The 2,330-nt window shown below is 39.0% G+C and overlaps 1 protein-coding gene across 1 annotated transcript in view; it reads left to right on the top strand.

Annotated features, from left to right (window-relative positions):
* Window positions 1–2,330, top strand: part of R3hdm1 (R3H domain containing 1) — a 213,253-nt gene that overhangs the window by 138,078 nt on the left and 72,845 nt on the right. The window contains exon 18 of the mRNA XM_023709688.1: window positions 2,072–2,325. Coding sequence (XP_023565456.1) covers window positions 2,072–2,325 — 254 coding nt within the window. The remainder of the gene's footprint in view (window positions 1–2,071; window positions 2,326–2,330) is intronic.

Raw genomic sequence — 2,330 nt, forward strand, 5'->3', positions numbered from 1 at the left:
TGGCTCAGTAGAATAAGTGCTTCCCTGGCAAGTGCAAGGGCCTGAGTTCAATCCCAGTTCCTCCAAAAAAGGGGGGAGAGAGAGAGAGAGAGAGAGAGAGAGAGAGAGAATAAAGGTTTGTACTAATATTGTTTGGACAAGATATCATGTCTGCATCTTGTCCTCTGAATAACTGCTGTGAAGACAATATACAATGTATTAATTATTTAAACTGTCCTACTGACCTGTTTTGAAACTGTTGCATTGCTATTTTATATTTTTCTCATTAAGGTGAACCTAAAAAAAGAGAAACAAAAAAAAAAAAAACATAAAAAAAAGAAAGTGGGCTTTTTCTCAGAGTGACCCTGACAGTGTGTGTGTACTTATGATACCTCTTTTTAGAATATTTCAACATCATACTTAGTTATTATACCTAGTAGATAAATGTTTTCCCCTTCGAAAATTACTCTCTGAGGCCGGCCGGATAGCTCAGCAGAATTAAAGCACCTGCTTATGCAGACTCAGAGGCCTGGGTCTTGATCCCCAGCCTGCCATGCCAGCCCACCCCCGGGGCACTCTGAGAAGGTGATTAAGACTGGGCATGGTTGCACACACCTGTAATCCCAGCACTTGGGAGGCTGAAAAACAGGAAGATCACTACAAGTTCGATCTGTGTAGTGAGATCCTGTAGATCCAGTACTAAATACATTAAAAAATAAAAATTTTTAAAAATAGGAAATTATTCACTGAACTAAGCAATTAGTGCTGGAATATGTCAGAATGACCATTTGAGAAGAATATAACTGTACTGTTTCAGTCATTAAAATGAAGTTCTCGCCTTTCAATTCTTTACCTTCTCCATAGTCTTAATTTACTTCTAAAAAATCAGCAGACTTAAAATGAAACATGTCAACTTTGTTCTGGCAACTTATTTGCCACAGTTGTGTAAGTTGATTTTTTATTTTTTATTTTTTTTTTAGAGTTGACTATAACAAAATGTGGTATAAATTGTCAATCTGAGGCTTTCTGAAAACTGGAAAATTCCATTTAATCTCATGCTGTCATGTTAGTGAAATTTTTCTAGACCAATAAAAGTTTAGGTTGCTGAATCAAAAAAACATTTGTCAGATGTCACATACGTCATAAGCACTACCTTGGTTGAGTGCCATTGGTTATTCACCAGGGATTAAAGCTGTGGGAAATTATTGTTTGAATTATATTTCCTAGCTTCAGTAACAGATTGAGAAACACTGGGGAAGCATAAAATTTATGGCCAAATTTTTTTTTTTTGTGTGTGTGTGTGTGTGTGTGTGTGTGTGTGTGTTTTGCTCCTTGAATGCCTTTAGGGCACTTTTGCATGGCTGGAGTGTTGTGGGGATCGAACTACAGCAAACTGAGGCTGCCAGCATTGTGGAAGCTGCCACTTAAAGAACTGAGCTAGGGCTGGGCCCCCTAAATTATTTTTGATAAATTAGAAAAAGACCAAGTGGTGGGATTTTGATCGTTGGGGATATATAAATGCACAAACCTGAATCCTGCCTCCTTGATAGAGGGAAGTGAAGAGTACTTATTACTTTATTATTGCATAGTCTTTTGACGTTCTTTCAGAAAATATAAATTACTTAATACAGAAAAGGCCCATGTTACTTCTATATCCCATTGTGCATTTAAATGAGTGTCTTTATTTTATTTTAACATGTTTTTTAACATGTTTGAAGTGTATGATTACATTCATTGTGGGGAATTAGTACATGTACATAACACATCTTATTTCTTTTATCATCTCCTTCCTCTCCCCTGTATCCCCCTTTGTCCTTTTTGAATATGAAATGTTAATCCCTACTCTCTTCTGCATGTTATCGTTTCTATTAGCTATATTTTATAAATAATGTATGTTAACATGCTAATATTCCTGCCTTCTTGCTTAGAGTTCTCATTTTTTTGAAGCTGTCCTTGTAGTATGTTGTATCTGTTGTAGTAACGTGAAGTCCATAAAATTTACCATCATGACTCAGTTAAAAATACATACTTTTCATTGATTAGTGTGGCCTGTGTCTTGAAAGACGTGCTGATTGCCAATCCCCTTTTTCAGCAGGATAACCTTGGTTCTCAGTTCAGCCACATGAGTCTTGCCCGCCAGCCATCTGATGGTTCTGACCCACATGCCACCATGTTCCAGTCTACTGTGGTTCTTCAGTCTCCACAGCAGTCTGGTTACGTCATGACAGCAGCACCCGCGCCACACCCTACTCCCCCGCCCCCTCTGCCCCCTCCTCCCCCACCGCTCCCACCCGGGCAACCTGTCCCTACTGCCAGCTATGCTGCCTCTGCTCATCCTGTCAGCCAGCCTG

Source organism: Octodon degus, unplaced genomic scaffold, assembly GCF_000260255.1.
Source record: "Octodon degus isolate 3935 unplaced genomic scaffold, OctDeg1.0 scaffold00014, whole genome shotgun sequence".
NCBI classification, from domain to species: Eukaryota; Metazoa; Chordata; class Mammalia; order Rodentia; family Octodontidae; genus Octodon; species Octodon degus.